The 25825-nt window shown below is 34.9% G+C and overlaps 1 protein-coding gene across 1 annotated transcript in view; it reads right to left on the reverse strand.

Annotated features, from left to right (window-relative positions):
• Positions 1 to 25825, reverse strand: part of LOC149803046 (nucleolar protein 11-like) — a 50678-nt gene that overhangs the window by 20061 nt on the left and 4792 nt on the right. The window contains exons 2-10 of the mRNA XM_089952602.1: positions 24675 to 24788; positions 21166 to 21222; positions 20016 to 20243; positions 13085 to 13241; positions 11053 to 11208; positions 7239 to 7321; positions 6054 to 6230; positions 1282 to 1341; positions 694 to 881 (exon numbers count right to left, since the gene is read on the reverse strand). Coding sequence (XP_089808728.1) covers positions 694 to 881; positions 1282 to 1341; positions 6054 to 6230; positions 7239 to 7321; positions 11053 to 11208; positions 13085 to 13241; positions 20016 to 20243; positions 21166 to 21222; positions 24675 to 24788 — 1220 coding nt within the window. The remainder of the gene's footprint in view (positions 1 to 693; positions 882 to 1281; positions 1342 to 6053; positions 6231 to 7238; positions 7322 to 11052; positions 11209 to 13084; positions 13242 to 20015; positions 20244 to 21165; positions 21223 to 24674; positions 24789 to 25825) is intronic.

Here is a 25825-nt window from a genome sequence, read left to right on the forward strand (position 1 = left end):
TAACATACCTTTAAAAACAACTGATCACAATACAGATCCCTATTATATACATGTATAATGTTATGAATTTATAAGTATTGGAATGTAATTTAGTTTGCTAATAGTCTATTACAAGTTTCAGTACTGGACTGCACGAAATGGGATTTATTTGTTTAGTCAATAATATTTAGGACTGACCTACTTTCCTGCCTGCTTCCAAGATACATTAATAATTTAACAATCCGGAAAATTAACAAGATTTGTTCTATAATATCTATTTTTATGTTCTTTTATTTAATGACAAATTCTGTAACCAATATGAGTTATGTTTGTGCAGATTATTGTGTGCGGTAGATGATGTTGAGAGATTAGAATACTGCAGATTCTTTGACTTGATGTTTTAAGTTGTGTTTTACAATTATCTTGTATTTTCTTGATGTCTAAATTAAACAATAAAAACGAAGGTAAATAATGTTGGTTTTTGTTCGTTAATGGTTGTGTAAAGTGTGATTACCTTTCTGTGTGACTTAAAGGTGTGTTTTTGTTTATTCATATCTTGTTTTCAGCCAATAAATGAAATATTTCTGCATGTTTTAACTTGTTGGACAAATAAAAAGTTATATTTTGCCATCCAAAAACATGCAGAAAATAGTTAATGCTGAAACATTTTCTGGTTATCTGAGGTCAATCTGAGGAGGTGTTGTGAATCCATACCTGGATGGTATACAGTTTCTCCTGATTAATTCAGCCAGTTCATCTCTGGCCCAAAACTTCTTTTCTGAGAGACACCTCTCAATAAGCTTGACCATATCACTGCTCATTGTCCATTCACTGTAATTTCTCTTCTTTAAAAAACTGTGAAGTTTTCCAAATGTATCTTTAAACTTGGTGTATGTGTCTGTCTAGAAATAAATAAAAGATATTTAATGAATATAAATATTGTTGCATGCTCATCACAGCATTTCACCAAAACAGCAGAAGAATGTCTTTTAAAGGAGAGAGAGAGAGAGAGAGAGAGAGAGAGAGAGAGAGAGAGAGCGAAAGAAAGAGAGAGAGAGAGTCAAAATTAGACTGCCTAAACAATGTTAATAGGAAGAAAAAAATTGGCAACTATTTCAACACTTAGCAACTACAAGTAAATGGTGTTTAACTATTCTGCATCTGCCCAAGCATAGAAAGACAACTGGGTAAGATCTCCTGAATACATTTGAAATAAAGAATATGTTTATCATACATATGAGAAATATGCAATACACAAATTGTGGAAATTTTTAAAAAATATAATGATCATTAGTCGGTTACCTCTGTGGCATCTAGAAGTTTCATATAAAGATTCTGGACTTCATGTGGTTTGTCTCCAATCTGAAAACAAATTTAATCAGATGTACTATGATAAATTTGAAAGAGTTTTGACGTTCTTCTGGTTATAAGCAACATTTGATAACATATTTTAGCCATGAAAAAGTGGGATGCTTTTAATATTAATATATTCTGCAAAGAAAGGTAACTACTATCAGAATGAAGTTTTAAGATATAAATTTCTTCTACGATAAACCAAGGGGCCACCTCCTTGTAATTTGTGTAAAATGAGGTTCATTATTGGAAAACAAGTTTTGGAGTAAAATGTTTGTTTTTATTTCTCAACAATACTTGACCATTCATAATACATTAGCTGTCCTACCCAAAACTCACAAATCCATCCCTCTGAATCAAAAGAAGATACTGAAATCTTCTGACTAGTTCTAGCAATAAAATGGCTAAAATGTCATTTACTTACTAGAAGGAAGTGACAAGAGAGTAGTCCCCTCTTGGATAAACTGTCACCAAACCCAATCATTCATCAGCTACTATTGGAACAGAAATGCATGCTCTTTCAGGGATGTAAGTGTGTGGAGCGAGTGCCCATATTATCATTAGATAAGTATTATGACAGAAATATATTTTACTCTAAAATTGGTTTCTTGTTCAAGGCTGTTACAGTAAAACATATATCCCTCCCTGGGGAAAGCACTTCAAAAAACTTCTGAAGGTGGTTGTGTTTCCAACTATTTTGATTCTGACAGTGAAAGGCTGGTTAGGAAAATCACTTCTGTTGTGGGTTGTTTTAATAAAATGAGAAATCACTGGTGGGGTTGTCAGAAGAAAAAAAAGAATATATATTGAAAATCGCATCTAACCCCCTCCTAGCAGTCTAACTCATGTGAATAAAACACTGGGTCAGAAATGATGCCAGTTACACGTGATTGCACCAAATTTGTATGAATGCGCGTACTTTTAAACCAGTGATATGCGTTCTGCAAATTACGTCAATGTCACAGATATAAAACATGTGCTTTGAGCAGTATGCAATTTTTATTACACTTTCAACTTTAAAAGTGCATTTCACGACATACTTCATGCTGCCAGTTGAGGTCTCACAAACATTAAGAATAGTCGGACACTTTGTTTTGAATGTATGGCTGTTAAACTAAATTTGATTGGTTCACTGGGCCCTGAAACAAGCATTTATTGTAGTTTTGACCTTACTTTCATCATGGAAGTTTTACAAATGCATGTTTCAAATAAGAGCTACACAGGAAAACAAAATGAAATCCCTATTATAAAATCTGTATTCATGGACGTTAAATTAGTAGGTATTAAGGGTCTGATCAATGACATCTACAAATAATAAGCCACCAAGAAAATGTGTGATTTCAAATTATCAGAAACATACATGGCTGGCAAACAAAAAAACAAAAGGACAAAAGATTGATTATTATGAATGAATACAAATAAAAATATGCGGTAGATTAAATGATCTAAAAGAATTCAGTAGATTACCTCCAGTCAGCTGTCATTTAAATTGCTTCTGTTCCCAACCGAATATTAAAATCGCTTCTGCTGCCCACTAACCCATAGCCAGAAACTGTTTTAAAAAATATGCTTCCATTGGGGGCAGTTTTTCAACTAAAATATATCTGATGGTGGATCACATTTAAAAAAAATTCTTCTGTTGTGGGTTGGTTGAATTTGAAAGTGCCTACCCCCCCACCCCACCCCCGGGGTATATGTTTTACTGTAACAACCCTCCAATACATTACCATGAGCTGGAGCCTGTTCCTGGCAATTTAGTCAGGGACCATCACAAGAGAAAGTAAACAATTGTGAAAAAGCTGCAGATAGATCAAATGATGCATGAATATGACTAGTTCTGCCTAGGGTGACTAGAAAGCAGGTCTCATGCAAGAGATGAGTCACTGAGACTTTAGACCGTAGTACAAAGCATCACTGGTTCAGCATCATTAAAATCCTTGGCAGGTTCCAATCTGGGCAAAGAGCCAAAGCCCTCAATCAACGCAATCAAAATTAGCTGAAAGGTTTGAGGAGTCTTAGTTTGGCCCATGTCCTCTCTTCAGTACTGGAAATCATGGAATGGTAGTCCTCATTTGTGATCAGGGGGAAATCATGGAATGGTAGTCCTCATTTGTGGTCAGGGGGAAATCATGGAATGGTAGTCCTCATTTGTGGTCAGGGGGAAATCATGGAATGGTAGTCCTCATTTGTGGTCATGGGGAAATCATGGAATGGTAGTCCTCATTTGTGATCAGGGGGAAATCATGGAATGGTAGTCCTCATTTGTGATCAGGGGGAAATCATGGAATGGTAGTCCTCATTTGTGGTCAGGGGGAAATCATGGAATGGTAGTCCTCATTTGTGGTCAGGGGGAAATCATGGAATGGTAGTCCTCATTTGTGATCAGGGGGAAATCATGGAATGGTAGTCCTCATTTGTGATCAGGGCTAATGTGTCCTTTAAAAGCCAAAAGAGAAAGTTATCTGCAGTACTAAGGCTATTGAAAGAGTGATGTTTCTCTGCTCACACCAGTGGAAGAAGAATCTCCCTGAAAGAAGGGCAAGAGATTGGCATCACAGCCAGTTGTACTTGCATCTGTGCACATTACTACTACTTTTATTATTAATTTCTTGGACTTTTTTGTAGCTTTTAACATTCACACACAGTCAGCCCATCAACCAAAACTTTAAATGACCGAATGAGCCTAAGTTTTATCTGGCTGAATACCAGAGCTGAAAGAACAGCTGGATACAGCAATGAAATTTAAAATAGTGACAGCAAGTAGAGTTTTGTTATTCCATGTGGATTTACAAGTTTTCAAACTGTTGCCCTGTACATGTCACTGAAAGGACACTTCAATCGACCAAAATGTAAAGGCCAAGAGCAATACTGTTATGTGTCTAAAATGTACACTGCAATGATTTGTCTGCAATATTTTTAAGTAAAGAAGTAATGTTTTTTGTTACAGGTACTAATATCTACACCATTCTACAAAACTATTTTTTTACAGGTACTATTATCCACATCATTCTGCTACAAAACTATTTTCTACAGGTACTATTATCCACATCATTCTGCTACAAAACTATTTTTTTACAGACACTAATGTCCACATCATTCTGCTTCAAACTCATTTTTTACAGGTAGTGATCTCCAAATCATGCTACAAAACTATTTTTACAGGTACTAATGTCCACATTGTTCTCCTATAAAACTATTTTTTACAGATACCAATCTCCACATCATTCTGCTACGGAACAATTTTTTTACAGATACTAATTTCCGCATCATTCTGCTATTGAACAATTGATTCAAAACAGTATTTGATTAATGATGTATGTAAAACTCTGCTTCAATGATCTTTACAGACCCCATGTAGGCCTAGAGATGTAGAAAAGGCTAGATGTGCATTCCTGCACGTCTAATGGAGGTAGGATCCTCAGTGGATAACATACAAGACTTGTCACTGAAAGGATACAGGTTTGTTGTTGTTGTTGTAGGATTTAACGCCATTTTTCAGCACACAATAGGCTATACATGGCGGCCAGTATTAAATGGTGGAGGAAGAACCCAGGAAAACCCTAGAAAGAACCACTGACTTATAAGAAGCTACTGGCAAGTTTTCTCACACTGGCCGAATCCAAGACTCGAAACCACGCAGACAGAGGTGAGATGGCAGTGATCCATAAGGGAGAGCGCTTAAGACCACTCAGCCACTTGGGGCCCCTGATGCAGGTTTGAATCCTACCATTAGATCAGCATGAGTCAGCTACTGTGGTGTGTCTTTGGGCAAGGTACTTTACACCAACCAATTTGGCACTAAATAACCAGCTTGAGCTGCTGTGCCATACAACACAGCACCAAACCAAGCCATCTTAAATGACATACTTTATACACTCACTGATAAGTTGAGCCAAACTGCAAACAACAAAGATCCTGATCTGCCAAAGTATAATGTGCCTACTGATCAGTGTTTATGATGTTTATTCTAATGATTAATCCCAACGAACTGCCCAGATCTGCTGGCACATTATGTGACAGCAGATCTGGATCTGTGCAGTTTGCAATTGGACTCATAAGCATATATGGTACCTACCAACAAGTTAAGAAATCTTAGAAATTATAAACTGTTTGCAAAGATGAAAGTTCTGATGACAGGATTTTATCAACATTGCTCAAATTTGCAATTAAATTTGAATTCAGGAATGCCAAATGAAATAAGTCAAGTGGTTACCGGTTGGTGACCTTTAAAATAGAAAATTTTACTAGCTGGCCTGAGGCTGGACAGATGATGACTAATGACAGTTCTGTCAGATGTATTAAAACAACCATATGCTCTTTTAATTATGTTGTTGCTGTTTTGGAGTTAAATGTCTTTTCTCAGTGGAAGATAGGCTATACATGACAGCCAGTATAACTGGTGGAGGAAGAACCTGGGAAAACCCCCAGTAATAACCACCACCCCATGGGAAGTGACTGGCAAGCTTTCTCACATACTGTGATTGGCAAAGCATGACTCTTTAATTAACTAAAACCTTCCCTTTTTGTCATCTCCTACTATCGGTCCCCAGCTTCATTTCTGCTCTTAATGTCCAAAGTGGCCAATTTGTATAGACTTGGTAACATAAAAATTTACATAGACAATACAATTTTCCAGTAGTCTACCCAATGACATCTGAAGTTTTATAGGTACTTGTGAGTGCTATCAAGCAGGCATACATGAGGTGTTCTATCACAATTACCCTTCTCTGTGATTCCCAGGTAACACTGGAGATAGTAGTTTCTTTGGAAACAATCCTAACAGCGGCATCAAGCTGTTGTCCAAGGAGAGTGGAGACAGATGAGGGAGGACAGTGGAACCTGTAGAAGTACAGAGCTCTCTTGCAGTGTAAATACAGGCATTCTCCAATACAGGACAGCTATAAAATAAAATGTTGCATAAAGAACTGTTTCATCAAAACTAAACATGCATTGTACATATTTCATTTGCTCATAAAAGACATTCACAGCATCAAATTACGGATATAGTTCTTTATTAAAATCTGCCAACATTGACTGTTCACTTTTATTTGATGTTTTTTTGCAACTTTTTATTTAAATGCCAGAGAAAGTTAATTCAATCAATCAATCAATCGAATGTCCTTTCTTTTGCAAGCAAGAAAGGATCTCAACTACTTTTCTTAACTTTCTCAACCACGTGGTTGTTAATACATCATATGTACTTTACTGATGTCACTAATACCAATAAAAACAATGGTTTTAGACTATGAAAACTTAATAATTTTTTCACATTTTAATTCAAAACTAACATTAAAACTTGAGAACATGTATTACATTCATTGCTGAAATGTTGACAGGTATTATTTTCAAAGTTTCTTTCATTCTATTTTTTGCATTTCTTGCTGGATATTTGATAAAAAAATGAATTACCAATTTGGGAAATATCACTATAATAAATTCTGAGTCATATTCTAAGACCTGAAGTTATTTGAATAAAATTGGAAAGAGACGAAGAGGTTATGATCGATGATTCAATATCACTTCCCATTAGAGTCCCATATTAATCTGAAGTAAAATAATAGTTGATGATAACATTTTTTCAACTTTTTGATGATGCTGCAAAAAAACTTAGGGTTCTTCCAGTAAAATATACATGGGACTCAGGGAAGGCACTTTAAATGTAGAATAGTCATCCAATGATTTAGAATTTTGCATCGTTTTCATATGAACTCTTTGGGTACCCTAACATATCTTTTTTTTTTAAGTGCCTTCCCTGGGTAACATGATTGTTTAAATGGAATTGACCTAAATAGACCATCATGAACACAACCAGATTATTATGGATACAATAATAACATCAATACAACAATAACCGTTTTAGAAAGAAGAAATTTTCTTAAGATAGGATAAGACAAATTTTGAGTTACCTGAACTTTCCTTTTACAAACTTGTGGAAAAGGCTTCCAGGTCTGTAGTGCACCAAACTTGATGTCCATGATTCCCAAGCCCTCTGTAGGATAAGAAGTGCATAATTACACATGACACTATTAAAAATAAAATTAGAAATTGAAGATTTTGACATGTATATACTAAAATATTATTGAAATGAAGCAATTAATAATTTGAAATATAACATCCTTCTGAATGTCCTGTGTCCTGTTGAAGAAGTATCCATAATTTCCATGTATCATTGGACAGCCCGTATACACAAATTTATCCTTTTCCAAAAACTTGCAAGCCAGAAACATTTACTCTGGAAAATTTGTCCCAAAACTTTCAAAATCTTGTTTAGGAGCTACTTCCCTGGTCTGCATGGCAGATCCCAATGTTTTACCATATTTGTCCTCCCACCTGGACAATGACCGAAGGGTCATAACCCATATTCTGTTACATAAATTATATCATCCTCCTATATATGCATTACAAAGTTTGCTTAAAGATAAAAAAAAGTCACTGTAATTGCAATTTTTTGTATATAAAACCTCAGGGCAAAGGCACAAATATTAATACCTTCTTGCGGATGATCTTTACACAAATGACCTATGTACCACGTTTGCTAAACTTCCACCCAACAATCTAGGACTTGTACTCAAGGACAAAGGGACAGAGAGATGGACTGACAGACCAATCAAGGGTATCCCAACTTCCCACTTAGGCATGGTGATAATTATAATTATCAGAACTAAAGTTTCCATTACTGTGCATGAAAAATAGCTACTCAAAAGAAATCATTTCAAGATAAAGACCACTCTGTGAATTAAAAGTAAATTAGATACGTTATAAGGGCTATTCCAAACTGCCCTCTTTGCAAAATGGGCTTATTTTAATAGAAAACACATTATTCTTTAATGCACTGCAAACCAGCTAGACAGGAATAAAAAAAAGCAAACACACTATTATAAACAGACAAGTAACAAATGTATATATGAATGGTGACTAATTTCATAATTAAGAATATGTTAAACTACAGGCAAGTTACGACAATTGCAAACATGGAAAGGACAATTAATTTATAGATTAAATGAAAAAGAAAATAAGGAAATAAGCACAAATAACTATTAAATTACCAAACATTGCAATTTTCCACCCAAAAATAATATAATTAAGACCACTGTAGAGGAAGGAATCCAGTGGAACAATCCAATGAGGCTACAGCAGTGTAAATGCATACTGGAAATAAAAAAAACCTACATGTCCAAATCAACTCCTTAACAAACTTAAAATCATCCCTGAAAAATGTTTTACCAATATTCTGTATCAAGACACATATGCTGGTATAAAAAGGACACTTCTATACCAGAAGAAATTAATAAAAAATATGGAGAAGTGAAAAGGACTTCCTTTCACTTTCAAACCTTTAATATACAGCAAATAGTCTATCTACTTAACATACTAACACACAAACAAGAAAGGGGAAGTAGACTGTACACTACCACTGATATAAAACATTTAAATACATAAAAGCAATTCAGACAGGAGCAGGGACCTGTGTATCCTAGGAAGTTAACACACATACATACCATTTAGACTAATCTAATTTCTCCTTACAAATAACAGCACACATGGCTGTACTTATTGAAATCAACTATTATAATGTAAGTAGCCTCTCACAATGAGATACCAATGAAAAGTTTTTTATATCTTTGTTTTGATTTTGGCCATGTTTTTGTTTATACCAATATCTGCCACTCAAATAACTCTCATTAATAAGGTTATAAAGACAGAACTGGGCATACAAACACCCAAATGTGAAAGAATAACCAGTTATTCCCAAATCTGTAAAATGAACACCATCTGGACACAAAAATTTAAGCCTAAAAACCTGCTGGTGGCAATTAAAATATTTGGATGATATTCAAATTAAGAATATAAAGATACATTGATTTGAAAGATTAGGCACTGATAACACCGATAAGTCATGTGGTGTGGTTGAGTGCATGGACGGAAGGAGCCAACCAGCATAAAACATGCCTAGCATGAGGAAACAGTTACAAAGATTTTTTGATGCAAAGACAGTATAACAGTGAGGGAAAGTGAACCAAAGTAAATTTCTACAATCTGGAGAAAAACAATATTGGGAATCTGCCCCCCCCCCCCCAAGTAGGAAATGAAAAATAAGAGCACCAGAAATGCCAAACAACATAATCTTTAAATCTGGATGTCCATGTCTTCTAGTAGCCCATGCATAAAAATATGTGAGCGAGAGATTGAACTGGCTGCACACACCTAGCAACATTTCACAAATGCATGAAACATGAATGCATGGCTATTTAATAGGAATGATGTGACTACCTCTGTGAAATCAGTAAGAAATAGACCTACAAGCAAAGGGAAACAACTACCTAAAAACACACAACAAACAGGCATCAGTACAGATAAGAAGTACATAGCAGTGGTTTATTTTCCTTTTAATTGTTTCTTTTTGAACAAACGACTTAGTATCCTTACTAAACGCTAAACTCTAAAAGTAACATCAAAATTTATCTTAGCAAATTCCTTTTTCAGTATTCTACTACTTTAGTCTCCATTGATTTTTTCTTCTTCTTTTTCTCCTTTTTAACAAAACGTAAAATATCTGGCCCATATAATGCCAGTTCAAAACACAATGGGACAGAAAAACAACAATGCAACATATATACTTAACACACATTAGACAATACAGAGATCCATGGCAAGGATCGCTAAAAGGCTACTATTTGTATTAAAATATTAATTCTGCCTACTATTATCAAGTATCCAGGGATAGCACTTTCCATTCTGTCTGGTGTATATTTATAATTCTCTATAATTAATTCTATATACCTTGATTTCTTTCATTAGAATCCAGAATGACTGTGTAGATACATGAGAACTAATTACTAGGTCATCATGCAAGTATGTCTGCTACACACGAGTGCATATAACAACGACTGAATAACATCATTGTTTGGTGATATGTGCTTAGTCGTAAGGGAATATAGGCTCATGTGTGCAGGCAAGGCGATGGGTGCTGTTTACCCGCAGACCTGGGTTCGAATCTCTTTTGAGCACAAATAAAAAATTCTCTAACCTGTATGATAGTATTATTTATATATATGTATACCTCTTCATGAACAGAGTAATCAATATAGCCATTGTCACATTAGAAACTTACTTACTATGCTTTGAACTTACGCATTCATGCATTTAATTGACCCTTCTACAGAAATGGCACATAGGTATATAAAAAAAGCATAAACTAGCAATGCAGCATACAGATAACTTGCTAAAAACTGAACTGTTGCGAATAGAGCAAGTGAAAAAGTCAGTCGTGTTAAGTGGTAATGACCATGCGGAGGTCAATGATAGCAAGCGTGGATGACATGGTCTTAAAAGGACAAAGTCCCAAAAGGTGACAAAATTACTCATATTGGCAGAAATTGTAATAAAGAATATATACAACCTGCAGCAGAATGTTTAATCCACAAAATAAATCTGAAAGGAGCATTGTTGAGTCAGTTAGAACACAAAAGTGGCTTGGATTGTCATAGCATAAACTGGAAAATGTTATCCAATACACCAGTGAAGCTAAAACTAGTGACACTTGCCAGTGCCAAGGGGAGGTGATTGGTAAGATTTACTGCCCTATGTCTATTTAAATAGGCAGGAAAAACTGATTTTCATCTTTTAGTAGGGTGGAATTCATGATGTAGCAGGCTAATATTCCTAACATAATGTGATTGGGGAACATATTCGAAGGAGAAACCTGTATATGTCACATACCTTCATCTGCTTGGTTGATTCCTGCCACTGCAGCATGGGTGTGGTCAATCATTACCATGGTTGCATATGGTCCCAATCCAGAAAGTTTATGTATGGTTTTATTTTGGTTCACAGAATGTAAATTAATTCTCATATGCTGAATGTCTCCATTAGACCCTATATTGAGAATAAATGTTTTTAAACACTACTAAAATATATTATGCTATCTATTATTTTCATGTAATTTTTGTTATAAGAATCATTTGAAAACTTGAAAAATCTAGCACTTCAAGAAACAAGATACTGTAGAGTAGAAGAAATAAAATTACATAATTTCTTGTATTTGGCTGGACAACTGAATAACAAAATGAAATTATATTCTTTGAAAGATAGTTACACAATATGAAAATGTAGAAATGAGAAAAATATGAATATGTTGTGTCGACTCTGCCTCAACAGTTATGTCCATCAGTCATACTGGCGAGTCCACCTCAAACATCTGCAATTCTGCCTTGACATCAGTCATACTGGCAATTCCGCCTCATCGATACTGCATACTTTTCTATCATCTTACCACAGCTAACATCATGCAGCAGAGAGTGAGACCCAAGGAATGTCAAAGACGTATACTTATGTACTATTTTATAATGCTAAATAGTTCTTAGATAAAGAGTTGGAGATTACTTCTCTATTAGTTCTTCTTATGCTATAATGTATCACACATGCAGTTCACCTGTCAGTCAGTCCAGCTAGCAGTACTGAGTGCTTGGTGAAGGAGCAATTTCAGTTATAGTCCACCTGTCCATCTATTTTATATTGTGTAAAATGCATATTTTCTTGCTAGTATGTTAAATTTACAAATTTGAAACAACCTGGGTGACCTTATTATTTGACTTAAACTATATTTAACAATTAGGTGGGCTCCACAATGTACATCCAGATAAGATCTTGAACAAAAACAACAGAAATAATGATGATGATAATAAAAATTATTATTAGTATTATTACGATAAAGCTATTCCAAAAGTTCAAGTCTTTCTACATACATGTAAAACAAATGGTTTCCAGGTATCTCCAAAACAATAGTGTATATGAGGCCTGATTTATTTCGGAGCAGTAAAGAAATCCTGTTATTGCTAGTGAGTACAATCCCAGTCACAAATACATTAATAGTAAGTCAATCATTAATTAATTTCTTATATTAGCTTCAATAAACATTTATTTTTTGAAAATGCACTGCTATTCAGAAATACCCTGCCTCTGAGCTATATGTTCAGCAGAGATGACCTGTTTGGAACTTGCTAACCTGCCTCAAGATTTAATAATACCACATGATATAATGCTTAGTCTGATTGCAAAGTACAGAATACAAACATGAGATTGTGTATTATATGTTCCTTTACATACATGATACTATTTGCTGAATATCAGTCGCTACTGCACACAGCGCAATGTCGGCTTCATTCACTAAAGCAGCCAATACCACACTAATGAAAGGTGTTGGTTTGACAATTTTTGAATATAGAGAGAAGCTCAGATAACATACTGGGTAAACATACTAGCTTTACATCTCAGCAATCCCAAATTCAATAGCTGGTTTGGGCACATTTGAGAGTAAGTGGTAATCATTGAAGGTTAGTGGTTTAATCCAGGCTCTCTGGTTTCCTCCACATTACAGACCACCTTTATGCGATCAGATTATACTGTGTAAATTGTAGGTATCTGACACACAACTAACATAAAAATAAATTACAAGTCCACACACTTTTCTCAATTAACACTACCACCCCAATTACACATATATGCATGTATCTACACCCCAGCTACCACCACTACATTAAGGGGTATCTCTAAACCCCAAAACAACATCCACAGATCTGCCCAATTATTCCCCACATTTCCAAGCCTCCATCTTGAATGGTGTAGGAGTTATACTACACTGCTCATGCACACATCATTACAGGCAGGATAACAAAATTCCCTCTTTTCTAATCCATGAGGAACTAAAGATCAGGAATGAAATTACTTTTAGAGTTAAAATCATACTACTTACACAAGCTATACACATGGATGTCTTCCCTGTGTGAGATACAGTCTACACTGTGAAGGTGATGGGATCCTGGAGGCTTGAGGTCTGTTGTCTGCTGGGTCCATGTACTGCTCTCTGTGTTGTACCAATGGATATGAATGCTTAGACTGGTGTTGTCATCCTGTTAGCACAATACAATATTCTGTAGGGTTAAACTGAAATTTAATTTTAATGATCTGGAATGTACTATTACCTAAAACCAAATTTTTCTAGTAAAAATATTTCTTTGATAATACTTATCCGATACCTTAGGAGAACTACTACTATCTGTCAAATCCAGCCCTTCCAGATTAAAACATTTTAGGTAAAAAGCTAAAAGTTATCTGTCCACACAGGTGGCATTTAGATGATTTCCCATTGATAACAGGATTGGCACCAATCCCATGGATGAAAGTGTCTGTCATAGTAGACAATCCACAAGAGATATATAAGTGTAATTATTGCTAATATAAATCACAAAAGAGGTATAATCTGAACATAAAAAGTGTAATCTAAATATTACATGCCTTATACACAGTATACTGTGTGAAAAATGTACATTTACATTTGCTACTAACCTGGTTCTGCAGCTGGACAAAATTCTTGTAACTAATGGGTAAAATCCATGTGGATTAGAACCAGAATACAAAGACAAAACATACTGACAAATTTGTCACCCACTTTAGCTAGCCTACATGTCTTTCACTGAATTATCATGAAGTTGTGAATTCTGCAATGAGCATGACTACCATGTGCTCAATGAGAGTGCTGTCATACATCAGGGTAAAATCTGGGTGAAAAAGGTGTAATGATTATGCCAAAAGTGTAATGGTTGACATGTATGGTCTGTGTCGATATACAGTAGTCCCCCTCTTGAACGGCCCCCCTGACCAGCGGCCACCCGCTCCTTACGGCCAGAATCCATTGGCACCGACGAGTTTGTGTTCAAAAGTACCCCTCGTGAAAGGCCACCCGGCTAACGCGACCAGAGGCCAGCATATTAGTGCAAACTTATAAAATTTACCCCTCACAAGCGGCCGCATTTTATTTGAATATGTATCCAGAACCAGTATTGTATTCATAACATGTGTTAAGTAATCTGATTTCTGTTTCCCGATGTCAGGTTTTCGTTACTGAAAAAAGTGTTGAGTAAAGTACATTTACCACTAAGGTTAATATTGTATCATTTACGCCTCACGAGAAGCCAAATTTATTCCATAAAAACCGAGAAAGACTCAAATTTTAATCCATACATAAGGGTACGTACATGTAATCCAATTAGCCTTACTGCTGTGTTATCATAAGATGTCCGGTTTAGTCACTCTGATAACTGTTAAGATTACAATTATTGAACAGTATTAACAGCTGAGAAGTGGCAGTATCGATGTACAATACCCAAGCCAGCAGGAAAATGGTTTAATAGCCTTTATGGCTTCCCTTAGTAAGATGTTGAGCTTGTTCACTTTGGTAATCAGTGGCTATTACTACTGACAATAATTGTCAAAATTACGAATCCTAGCGGCTGCGAGGACAAATCTGCGTGATGTTAATGGTACATATCGAAGCCGTTTTGGCTTCTCTCACTTAGTGTAAAGAAATGTATAAAAACAATAGGGTACCAGACTGCGACTAACGAATCACGTGACAAAATCACTTCCTTTAAAAACACACGGCAATTTGTTTAGATGCATACAAAATTGTTTTATCAGTATTGTAGTTGGCAACATGAATAACTTAATGCAACAAGATCAACATGTCATCGAGGAAAATAAAAATTCTCAGTTTAGAGGAGAACGTGAAAGTAATTCAACTAACCGGGGGGGGGGGGGGGGGGGGGGGCGGGTCATAGAGGATCCTTGCAGAAAACTAACGTCGGAAAGACTAAGATAAACAATATCGTGAAAGATAATGAAACAATTCTGCAGAAGTGGAAAGGTGAAATGGACGGAGAAAGGAAGATTGTTTGAGCCAGGAGACGTTTGTATGCTGATTTAAAAGACAAGAAAAAGCAAAAATTTTGTCAGTTGAATTGGGATATGACGACTTTACCGCAAGTAACAGATGGTTGCACAGATTTCAAGTGCGACACACTATCAAGTGTTCTGTCATTAGCGGCGAATCAGCTGATGTTAATAATGAAGTTGTCGAAGATTGGAACAAAAGACTAAACGATATATGCAGGGGATATGACAGCAAGGATATTTTTAATGTGACGAGACTGGTTTGTTTTTTAGACTGTTACCAACAAAGTGACAGATGATGTGAACTGTAGCATAATTATAAAGACAGTTTTAAAACTATATCAATGGTTATTCATAGCATTCTTTTGCAAATGATGGCAAAGTTTGTTTTACATTTATTTCACATCATGCATGTGATTTTTTAATTAAAATATTAAATATTTAAAATTAAATGTACTTGTGACTTTTTTCATATGCATTTACTATTTGCATTTGTCATCCCCCTCTAGAAAGGCCACCCACATTATAAGGCCACTTCCCTGCTTCATTAGGGGTGACCTTATAAGAGGGGGACTACTGTATTGTCTGTTACCTCTGTGAGAGCAAGAAGAGGTGTGATCTCCCCTTACACAATGGCTAAGTCTTCCTTAAGTACCACTTCAGAACTCACACTGGGTCATGTAGATGACATTGTGATGAAGTGTTAGAGTAGACAGGAAGTTATTACCCAAGTCTGATTACCCATGAATGGTAGTCTGTTACTGGCATGAAAGCATATTTTTTGGAACTGCATGCAGACAAGTCTACCAATATGACTTGTATTTGCTGATTCTGTCTGCCATTTCTCAAAGCACTGAAAAGGCAGGACTTTTATCAGAGGGTAACCAATAAAACTCTTAAGAGCATTTCAAATAAGGCCTTGTTCAGGCAGGTTAATACCCATGATATATTCCACTTGGGCAAGGATCCAGCATCTTGGGCATGTGTAATCCAAATGGATAGAAGATCAGATAGGTCTTTGATTTGTCCTCTCTTCCTGGATAATGCAGTGTACCAGTGATACTGGAATGGTAGTTTTTAATTGTGATTGGTGCTGTTTCTCATCGAAGAGCAAAAGGAAGTTAGCTATTGAGGTATGGATGTCTGCAGTTATATAAAGTGTTTTTGTGTACACCACTATGAGAATATATTTTATTGCCTTCATATACCTTTGTTCCTGAGGATGTATTCTAATAAGATCCAGACATGTGGGTTCAGGAACTCTGGGTTGGGATAAAATACTTGCAGTCATGGCTGCTTCAAGCAAATAAGAGAATATCTTGATTTCCTTGTCATTCTGTTGCAAGACTGATGAGGTTAATCCAAGATTTCCCACTTGCAAGGATTAATCAGGATGAGGAGACACTCCAATTCTTCCTGAAGCATCCTTGGAACCTGAGGCATTGGGGAAGAAGCATATACCTTTGGCCATTCCAATTTACAGAAGGATCATCGATTATCCAGGCCTTTGGATCCAGGAATTGTGAGAGAAAGTTTGGGATTTCTGGCATTCCACCGTGTCACCAACAGGTCCATCATAGGCTGATCCCTTCAGGGACTGACTGAATGAAAACTGAGGGATGAAGAGACCATTCTCTTTGTATTGGTTCTGGTGGAAGAATTAGTCCAGTAATATATTAGCCACCCTAGGATTTGTCAAAACTGGATGTGGATTTGCTGCTGAAGATACCACTTTAGAAAATCTCAAATGAGAATATTAAGGTCTGGGAACTTGGGGGTTCCACCTTGCCATTTGAGTTAAGTTACCACAGTGGAGTCATCGGAAAGAATGAGAACCCTGAACTATATGAAAAGATTACAGTAGAAAGAACAAGGATAAGACAGAACATTGCCTCACTATGTCTTCAATTCTTCTGCATAAAATCTTACTGCTGTTAAGTAAAACACCGAAAATGTATTTGAGTTTAGGCTTGTTCACTGGACAATTGCTAGCAGTTCCGTCAACAGACGAGTCATTTTTCCAATGTGATTTGTCCCTTGTACAAGTGGCTAAGTGGACATAATCTTAATGAAACAAAAAAATCACAAAACTCATTTCCACAAAATCTGTTTAGTTTTTATTCTATTTATTGAAACTTTTGAAAAAAAAATAAATTGTATAAGTAGTTTTGGAGATTTATAAGTCTATCTTCCCATTATTTTTTGAAGTAGTCCATTCAAATTTAAAGTACATGGCTGAGTCCATGACAACAATGAAACAAAAATGAAACAATGTTATAAAAGTAGAAAGTTACAATTTGCAAAAGTAGGCTTTTAACCAGGCTGCTGGCTGTCAGTAAGAATAACTTTTTAAATGCCATTTGCCCATGGGACAACAACTTTAAATACTAAAAAAAACCCACAAAATACTGCATTATCACAAGTGAAAACAAGATGTGGTACTATGGCTTGACTTCAAATATGAAATATATGTTACAGTGATATAGCTGTTACTGAGCTTTCTTGATCGCTTATTCCTGATGAAACATTTACATACCAAGTCATATGACTCTACAAACATTATCTGAAAAAATAACCTACCATATTTCATGTATTTCTTTCCTACTCTTATTTTTCATACACAATCCAGTTATCAAAACAATAATTTCATTGTGTTATATTTTTCATACATATTACTTTGTATTTTTTTAAAAATTCCACTAAATTATCGGACATAAAATTGCTACTAAGATTTACATTTGCAAAAAAGACCAAAGAATACTGTATTGCCATTTGGTGAGAAAATACAATGATTGATGCATAAGCTTACTGTCATTCCAATATCTACTGGTGTTTATCAACAAATGGACAAAGGCCTTCACAGAACATATCTTTAAATATTATCGTGAATTAGTTCTCCTTATTAAGTACGTCACTGTAACAAAACACCACATGCATTTTAAAATGAGTTCGGAAGCCCTTTGATGTTTTCTTATCCAACAAAAATAATATCTCAGTACATGCTAAAGTGAACACAACAGACAACTGATCAACTAGTCTTATGGTTTCATTATATTCATACAAAAATAAAATATAAAAACCATGCCACTTTCTATCATAAATTTGAAAGTCACAGGCTCCGTTAAATTGATTCGTATACATAGATATACTATTTTTTAAGTACTTGTACTGTTTTGACTTGGATATAATTAACATTTTATTGCAAATCTATTCTTCGATATACCCCTCTATTGTTGTAATGTGTATGATCGTTGGTCCTTACAACATCTGCTGTATGGACAATGGCTTCAATGCACATTGACAGATTTTCATTTCCCTAAAGATACCCTTATTTCTCTACCAGTAGCCTAGCTGATTGGACCTCTTCTGTCGATTCTTACACTCTATCTGCTTTCAACTGCAATAACCAAAGCGTTAAGCACGTTTAATTACTGTGTAAATAACACTGCACAGCCATTTTGTTGTAATGACAATGTAAATCGTAATCAAAACAAGAATGAAAACTTGAGTTAATTGATAATGGAATATAGTAGAGTCATAATACATGAGGATTATCATAATCATCAGGTAACTGAAAATAGTTTTTGTCTCTTTGCAAAAGCTACAAATAAAACCACCCTGAATAAATATGGTCTTGTACACTGAAATTTTTTTGTTTCATCTCTCTCTTGCACACGCACACACACGTTTAACTAAAATGTGATTTTCAAGTTCTTTACTTTTTTCTTGCAATTTGAGGTTATTGTTGCTGTACGAATACATCTTGCACTTAATTTCTTGACAATGTGGAGTTGTGTTGTTGCCTACAATTTACCAATAAATAATAGACATAACTAATACAGGTTCAAACCATGTTAATCATTTTGCTAACATTACAACATAATAACAGCTACAAAGAAGTATGTTTTAAATGCAGATGAACTTGCATGCTGATCCATTATCACATCTCTCTCTCTCTCTTGTTCACTAATAACAACAAAAATCTTTTTTTGAGTACTTTTATTTTTATTGTAATTATATTTTTGAGTTGAGAGCAGAATGAGACAGAAAATATACGTCTACTTTGTACGTCTGTTCCGTTAGGTTGTCGAGTAGCATGTGTTCCATAGAACTTGTTCAGGTTCAATCCCTTTATTTTTTGCACACAGTCAGTACCACAAAATGATAATTATTTATTTTACATATAATGTTTCGTACACTGAAATTAATAATTATTTTTTCATGTACGAAAAATTACATGAAATAAGGTAAATGCAAACCATAGCCTTAAGTATTAACACCTGATGGATGAACTTCCAGCCAAACATCATCAATCCATTAACTGGAATTGCTTTGCTATGTGATACATATTTCTCACTATCTGCTTAAATATATGGACCTATTTCTCACTATCTGCGTAAATGAGCAGGACCTATTTCTCACTACCTGCTTAAATAAGTGGGACCTATTTCCCACTATCTTGGTCAATGAGTGGGACCTATTTCCCACTATCTGCTTAAATAAATAGGACCTATTTCCCACTATCTTGGTCAATGAGCGGGACCTATTTCTCACTATCTTGGTCAATGAGTGGGACCTATTTCTCACTATCTGCTTAAATAAACGGGACCTATTTCCCACTATCTTGGTCAATGAGCGGAACCTATTTCTCACTATCTTGGTCAATGAGTGGGACCTATTTCTCACTATCTTGGTCAATGAGCGGGACCTATTTCTCACTATCTTGGTCAATGAGTGGGACCTATTTCTCACTATCTGCTTAAATAAACGGGACCTATTTCCCACTATCTTGGTCAATGAGCGGGACCTATTTCTCACTATCTTGGTCAATGAGTGGGACCTATTTCTCACTATCTGCTTAAATAAGCAGGGCCTATATCTCACTATCTGCTTAAAAGAGTGATGCATATTTCTCACCATCTGCTTAAGTCAGACAAAAATCATGAATTATTCACCTTCCTCTGTTTTAAAAGCAATACACATAGATGCTGATGTAAAGTAATAGCCTTGCACCAGGTGATGGCCCCATCTTCGGTCTGTGTACTATCAGAGACATCATTACTAGAGGAGGAGGAGGCTAGTCCATCTCTGATCTTTTCTAGGAAACCCACTGTACCATTACTATATAACACTATAGGCTCCCATCCTGGTACAACTAAGACTTGATGAACTGCAGCATTTATCTGAAATATAAAATAACATTCAATCTGACAGTTGAAACATTTTCTGAAAGCTTTTTTCGTACCTTTATCAAGATTTTAAAGTTTACTGTCTCTAATTTTTTTTTGCACTACTGGTAAAACACCTTACAAAATCAATATTTCCCCAAATCACTCACTAAAAATAGTTTATTTTAAGGCACCAGAATGGAAGGTTTAAAGGGCAAAGGAAAAAATCGTCCAAGTTGAAAGGTTGAGGCTCAAGCCAGAAGGGTATCCCTCTATTAATCTACAATGTATCTAACTGATGCAGTAAGATGATACAACCTGAACTGGTTGATCTGATAAAGTGTCACAACACTAGAGTTGATTTAATCAATGAAATACCTAGAAAACACTTGCATCATATAACCTGGACACTTGCACTGTTTATTTTCTCCTCATTGGCTGAGATATATATAAACAAATAGCAATATCAGGGACAAACATCAAAATTTTCTGATTCTTATTTTATATATGTATATATAATAGCCAAGATTCAAATGATGAATTTTGGGCAGTATGAATTACTGGTTTAGTTTTATTACCACTTGATGTTTGTTTTTGTCATTTTATTTGATTATCCAGTTTCTGTACTGTGATGATGTACTGTAAAACACTATACAGACATACAGCTGTATTTTGCATTCTTTTAAATGCAAACAGAAATAAGATAACTGTATGTGAGTAATGAACTGCTTTAATTAGTATGCAGCATTAATCTCCAAGAAGAACATTTAATGAAGAAATATTTAATAATTGGATTATCAAATAAATGTCATATACATGTTGTTCATTGTCTACTTAGTTAGGCACTAACGAGCACTGGAATGAGGAATGGATGATCAGATAGGATGACTATATACCACCCCCACCTCACCCTTGGTATAATCAGATCATAACTTACATGTTTCTTTTTAGCTTTTTCAAAATCTGTTGTTTCATTATCCCAAAAGCGAATCTCCTGAAAAAGTAAATAATTGCATTAAGTACTGGCATCATAATTAGATAAAAATAACACTTCTAAAGATTTTGCTTACATAGTTCAAAACTGATCACATAAGAAATTTTGCAATCTTCACCAGTAATCCTCCTTGCATAAATAATATATGGTGGACTGTAATTTATTTTCATGTTTATCTATTTTTGTGGTTTTGCAAAAAGCCATATTTGGTTCACTTCTTAAATCCAATATTTGGGGAAATGGTCTTCTTTCCACTGCAAAATCATTATGGGTTTTCAAATTTACCATGTATACCAACCATAAAATGTGGTACTCCACAATAAATTGCAAAATCACATCAATAATGATTACAAAACAGCCGAAGAAAAACTAGTCTGTAAATACCATCAACACACACATCTCCCTTGATAACTCGCGCACAACAGGGTCCACAAACATAGACCGCATTATAAGCGAGGCACGAGTTACTGAGGGACCTCCAAAAATTAAAAAAAATCGCTTTGACATTGAGAAAATCGTAAGAGGGGGGGATGGCGTTAGGGAACTGGGCTGTTTAATGATTGAATCTTCAATTTACAATCAAGTCGATAATAATTTTTAATAATGCACTTTTTCTAATGAAGTTGTTCGTTATTCTGTTTAAATAACATTTTTTTCCTCAAAATATCCAACATATGAAAGATCATTCCAACTGGTTTGAATAACCATCACGTGTATGCGAAAAATCTGTGTATTACGTCACCGCTTTTTGTTTTCTTGATGAGTCTGGTTCCCGTAGCGGTGTTTAATAGTATCTTGCCATATCGGTAGTCCATAATTTGGGAACTAGACTAACTGTTGATACACCACCAAACAAGATTCCTTTTTTTTAAAAACACGTGACATTAATTCGTGACACGTCTACATCAAAATTCAATTTTTTATTGTTCAATTAGTACAATGTTAATGTCGTGATTTCAGAAGAAGTAATAATGAAATTTCTTATCATCCCTGAGGATATCTCTAAATGCCAGTTCAAGAATTCTCTGAACCTTGCTTGCGCACAATGGTCCGTATCTGTGAAATCAAGCTCGATATTTTACGAAGAATTCATTTCGCATGGCTGTCTTGTTATCTTTGATCACAGTTGTGAAAGAGTCAGTTAATTTAAGGTAGTTTATGTTACATACACAATAACGTTTATTACAGTGTTCGATTGATCAAATGAAGTGAGTTCACCCGACATACGACCGAGGCTGCTAGATTTTAAGTTAGTCCGATTTTTGTGCCTTTTAACTTTTCTTTTATTCCACCTCCTTTTTTCATTATTCAAAAGACATAATTAATGTGATAATACAAAGGAGGCCAGCTTTTAATTCAGTGCAACAATACAACAAATACTTCTGCAATTCAGTTATCAAAACACGGTCGGTACTTAATTAGGTACTGAGAGAAACGCTCGTGGACATAGCTGTTCCAGTAGATTGACGCATTTTACGTTTAATTACAAGAGGACACATTGCATTTATGACGATTACACTTAAAAGGAACTAAAAGATGGAACTAGAACACAAATTTCAATTATAAAAAAATTATTTCATTTGTATTTATTTATTAAAGTACTGCCTCCACTCGACGTGACATTTTCATTGATCGAAATTTCCTTACATATCGTTAATTGCGGTGTACTACGAATGTTGTTTGGAAAGAAAATGTAAAAAATTGTATGAGCTATTTTTAAATTTGATATTTCATAGTGATGATTAAAATTTCCAGGTCCTATCTTCCGTTTTCAACGATAAAACGAGCGATACATCAAAGCTTCCATTACCAATTTTGATCGCGATTTTCTTCAAGTTCAACAAATAGGGATACATTTTTGGGCATATTTTCGGGTTTAAAAAATGGGATCCATGCCTGACACCGCATTTATAAGCGGGTTCTCGAGTTATCGGGGCGCGAGTTATTGAGGGAGTGGTGTATATGACCTGTCAGCAGTATTAATATAAGTGACAGACCTTCCCCAAATAAACATTTTGCTTCCATTGTTTAGACTCAGAGATTGAAAATCCCAGTCACCCACCTGTAATTAAGATGCTCATACAACTGGAGGAGTGTCATTTTAATCAGATTCAGCAATGGATTAATAAAATTGTTTTTCACATGTAACTGGATTAATAAAATGGTTGTTCACATGCAACTGGATTAATAAAATGGTTGTTCACATGTAAATGTTTCAAGTCACTTGCCCTGTATGACGAGTAACCAGCTGAAAATATTTTATGTTCCGAAACTGACAAGTTTGATATGCTATACACAAGCTGGGTCCATGCCAAACTCTTTGGGTGAAAGTGACTTTCCTCGTGTCAGCTTAATGGGCTATTTGGTGTGAAAACAGAGAAAAGCACAATGCTTAGTGGTCAAAAGTTTCAATGTTAAAATAGTTTCTTATATAACTGTTTACTCAACATATTTTGATACCTAGAGTTTAAGAAAAGAAGAAATTGTTTACTAAACTTGATGAAAATAGTAACATTTATTCTTATATCATAACAAATTTGTAAAACAACCTTGTTTTTCCAAAAAGATGGTATCCTTGAAAATAGTGATACTATAACAAATTAATGGCAAGTATTGAGGTACTAATTCTCATATGTTCACAGGGTGAAATACAAAGTAACTTTGGTTATTATTGTTAGAAATCAGCCTATAAACCACCAAAGTTTTGATTAAACTGCAAACACATTGAATTTCAACCACATCTTTGAGCTTGATTTGTGAATTTTATACAAGACTCACTAAAACTGAAATGCCACTACAGACATAAATATTCATTAAATGGACAAAGTTGATCAAAAGATTTTACTCTTCTGACAGAAAAAAGTCACAAGAGTTGATCTTGTACTCAGAATACAAAAGCATTAAATGGGAAAAAGGGGTGGGGGGCACCAAGAAAAGATGATATCGACTTTGCTGTCCTCTGTGTATTTGGGCAAAATGGGCACTGGGGTGACTAAACCATTTCCTAGTGTGGACTTAACAAGTGAGAAGAGTACTCTAATATGTTTAAAAAAATCATGAAGATATTCATGCATTACCTTTAAATTTATCAGAATACATGTAGATTGTATCCTTTATTTTACCACACTGCTCTGGTGGCTTAAGTGGTTTGAGTGTTCACGTGAGGTCATTGGTTCCAACCCTGGACGAGTCTAACTAAAGACTTATAAAATGGTACGAACAGCTGCCTCACTTGGCACTCAGCAATAAGAGGTTAGCGTTAGAACTGGTTGGCCTGGTATCAGGATTTAATGTGACTGGGTGGGACATGACGCTACATGTCTGTGGCATGATGCCTCAGTGATAGACACTACTATAAACTACTACAATGCAGACATCATAGTGATATGACTGATTTTTTAAAAAAGCTATGTTAAAAAAATAAAAACCACACAGACACTCCTTTATTTTACCTGATTATTTACAACCGTGATGAAGAGATCTGTGTTACTGCACCACTTTACTGGACTGGTGAGGCTCAAGCCATGTCGAACAGACCAACTTTTTACCAGCTTCTGGTCAGCTTCCTGGTCATAAGGAACCAAAATTATGTATTATGATGATGTTAAACAAAAGTCACAAGTGACCGATACAGCTTACCTGGTTTATATTACTCAAACTTTACCATTTCACTAATCATGCTATGGTGGTATTATATGAATGCAACCCGTGTAATCTACCAAACTATTTTGTCTTGTTGATTTTACCTATGCTACCACAATCTGACAAAAATTCTTTCCAAAAATATAGGCATAATTAATATGAGTCTCATGCTGGTAATTCAAATCAATAAAAGTTAAGTTTACATGTGAAACTTTAAATTGTGGTCTACAGAGTCAAATGGCTATTTCATTAACTTAAAGTTCACCATTCTTTTTGTTTTTGTATTTGTGTAAAAACATATGGCTGTATCTTTTTTAAAAAATTAGAATTTAAACCAACATTTTAAATAACTTTAGTAGTAGCAATGAATCTAAGAAATGTCATAAAATAATTGACAATGTATGTGCTAATGTAAAATTAAAAAGGTTTAGGCACTTCAACACAATATAACTGTAAAACTTTCTTTCATAAAGCTTACAAAACTCATTTCCAAATATTTAACAATTTCAAATATGGCAAAGTTCTCAGAAAAAATTATGAGTTTCTCTGCAAATAATAAACTTGGACAAGAAATATATTCTTATTGAAGTCAAATCAATATTAGGAAGAATTTTTTAACTTGCAAACAAACATCTATAACTGTAAAGATATTCTAATCCCTAATTACACAACCACAAAGATTTTTTGCTACTGTGCAACAGTACATTTTCTCAATAATATTTCTGTCTTGTGCTTTTTCTTCAATTATAAATCACAAATTCATCACTTTTAATCCTAATATGTATTTTTTGCTAATTTCTATTGAAATTCATGCATTTTATATTTTAACATTTATTTTTTTAAACTGGTCTGTATCATTACACAGGGAAGAACTCTGTAACCCCAAACCTGTGATTCTCAATAGTCAATATAATAAGTTACTTCTCTGCTTTGATTTAGAGAGAAAAGACAGCTACTTTAA

The sequence above is a fragment of the Sinohyriopsis cumingii genome, chromosome 3, assembly GCF_028554795.1.
Source record: "Sinohyriopsis cumingii isolate HCF-2022 chromosome 3, ASM2855479v2, whole genome shotgun sequence".
NCBI lineage: Eukaryota > Metazoa > Mollusca > Bivalvia > Unionida > Unionidae > Sinohyriopsis > Sinohyriopsis cumingii.